This window comes from Egretta garzetta, unplaced genomic scaffold (genome assembly GCF_000687185.1).
Source record: "Egretta garzetta isolate BGI_Z169 unplaced genomic scaffold, ASM68718v1 scaffold330, whole genome shotgun sequence".
NCBI classification, from domain to species: Eukaryota; Metazoa; Chordata; class Aves; order Pelecaniformes; family Ardeidae; genus Egretta; species Egretta garzetta.
The window spans coordinates 177,362-178,939 of record NW_009258275.1 but is presented as its reverse complement, the minus strand read 5'-3'; the positions used below and the strand labels follow the sequence as shown (position 1 = coordinate 178,939).

The 1,578-nt window shown below is 49.3% G+C and overlaps 2 protein-coding genes across 2 annotated transcripts in view; one reads left to right on the top strand and one right to left on the bottom strand.

Moving 5' to 3' along the window:
• ALKBH2 (alkB homolog 2, alpha-ketoglutarate dependent dioxygenase) lies at positions 1-1,400 on the bottom strand. Its single transcript, XM_009635974.2, has 3 exons — positions 1,361-1,400; positions 753-951; positions 1-605 (listed from the first exon to the last, which is right to left on the bottom strand). Exons 1-3 carry the CDS (start codon positions 1,398-1,400, stop codon positions 296-298), a joined length of 549 nt encoding a protein of 182 aa, XP_009634269.2. The 3' UTR covers positions 1-295.
• UNG (uracil DNA glycosylase) overlaps positions 1,399-1,578 on the top strand; it is a 6,119-nt gene continuing 5,939 nt past the window's right edge. Inside the window, exon 1 of the mRNA XM_009636131.2 lies at positions 1,399-1,536. Within this exon, the coding sequence (XP_009634426.1) occupies positions 1,399-1,536 (138 nt within the window). The remainder of the gene's footprint in view (positions 1,537-1,578) is intronic.

The following is a 1,578-nucleotide window of genomic DNA, read 5'->3' as shown; positions in this document are numbered from 1 at the left end:
GCTTAAGACCAGTTGAGAACAAACTTCCTCCTGAGCAAAACAAGGGTATTGCTCCTTAAACGTATCTATCAGCAGGACTACAGCAACATTTCACAGAGGAAAAAGTATTCCTGGCACTTAAGATCAGTAGTTGCAGTCTTTATTAGCAAGTTACCAAGTACACCATCTCCTCTCCTGGTTTAGGTTGTTCATCCGGCACCTTGAATCATCAGTGTCTGAACGAGAAACTGAAAGTTATGTCAGGGAAGAAAGCTGCTGTTTTCAGAGTCAAAAGATTGCTTGATTGCTGAATATTTCACTTCTTGGCTACAGGGATCACTTTCCGAAATGTGAGGTTGATTCTTGGGGCAAGGACTCTCTTGCGGGTGGGCAGGCTGTGGTACCAATACACGTTGGTGGGGTACTTCATCATCAGCAGGCTGCCGTGGGCCAGCTGCAGTGTGATGGGCTTAATGTGCCGCGTTGCCTTTTTCCCTCTGGAATCACAGTGCCTGAAAACAAAGTCCCTGCAAGCTCCGAAGGACACGGACGCAATCGGACTGCGTGGAACCAGTTCTCTCTCGTCATCTCGATGTTCGCCTATGTGGTCCCCACCATCTTTATACCTGTAGGCAGAAGAGATTAGTTAGTTCTCTTACCAATCCAATTAAATGAATGTCAAACAGCTCCCCAGTGATCTGTCAACAGTGTTGCACAAGCAATTTTTCATTTGAACAAGGTGCTTGATGCAACTGGAAAATTAACAGACATACCTGTTAATAAGAACAAAATTAAAAGTATGTCCTGTCTCCAAAGTGACGCGGTCTCTGATGCGGTTGAGAACTGGGATCCACGGCTTAGGAGAGAAGGTAACGCCCGAGTAAGTGTACGTTAACTCAGGGTCTCCATAGGTTACCTGCTTCCTTGGAATGTCATGCCACTTGCCAAACACGTGCAACTTCGTCATTTCACCTGTTCAAACAGGAGATAATAAGGATCAAAACCAACGCTGTATTACCTCCACAGTTCATAGTCTTCAATATTCTTGATTTGGCGCTTCTGTGAATCTCCAGTGGGACAACAGAAATGGGGATGCTTGTGACAACCCAAACGCTGTCATCTCTGAGTGTTTCTGCCCCAATAAGGTACTTAGCAGTCCGGTTTGACGCTGCCTTGAATGGGATGAACGGGACTAGCACCCCCACTAGTTGAATTAATGCGACCAGGGATATCTCATATTCTACATCTACCAACAAACTCCCGTCACCCTTCTAGGACTATCCCGGTTCTTCGGAAACATTAAAAAATGTGAATGAAACTGCTGGGCTCACACTTCAAGCCAAGCAAAGCCAAGCCTGCAGGGTCAGACCTATGTTCGCACCTCGCTTTGCGGGGCCTGCTCGGCAAACACCAGGCGCCATGGGAATTGTGCCGGGGCTCTGCAGAGACCCCTGCCCAGGCCACGGGAATCGTACCCAGGCTCTGCAGAGCCCCCTGCCCAGGCCACGGGAGTCGTACCCGGGCTCTGCAGAGCCCCCGGCCCAGGCCACGGGAGTCGTACCCAGGCTCTGCAGAGACCCCTGCCCAGGCCATGGGAAT

Excerpts from the sequence above, each read along its gene's own strand:
- ALKBH2 (XM_009635974.2), bottom strand. The coding sequence starts at position 1,400 with ATGGCGCCTGGTGTTTGCCGAGCAGGCCCCGCAAAGCGAG. Across the intron at positions 952-1,360 it reads AGCAGGCCCCGCAAAGCGAG|GTGAAATGACGAAGTTGCAC; the intron begins GTGCGAACATAG and ends CTGTTTGAACAG. Across the intron at positions 606-752 it reads AATTTTGTTCTTATTAACAG|GTATAAAGATGGTGGGGACC; the intron begins GTATGTCTGTTA and ends TTCTGCCTACAG.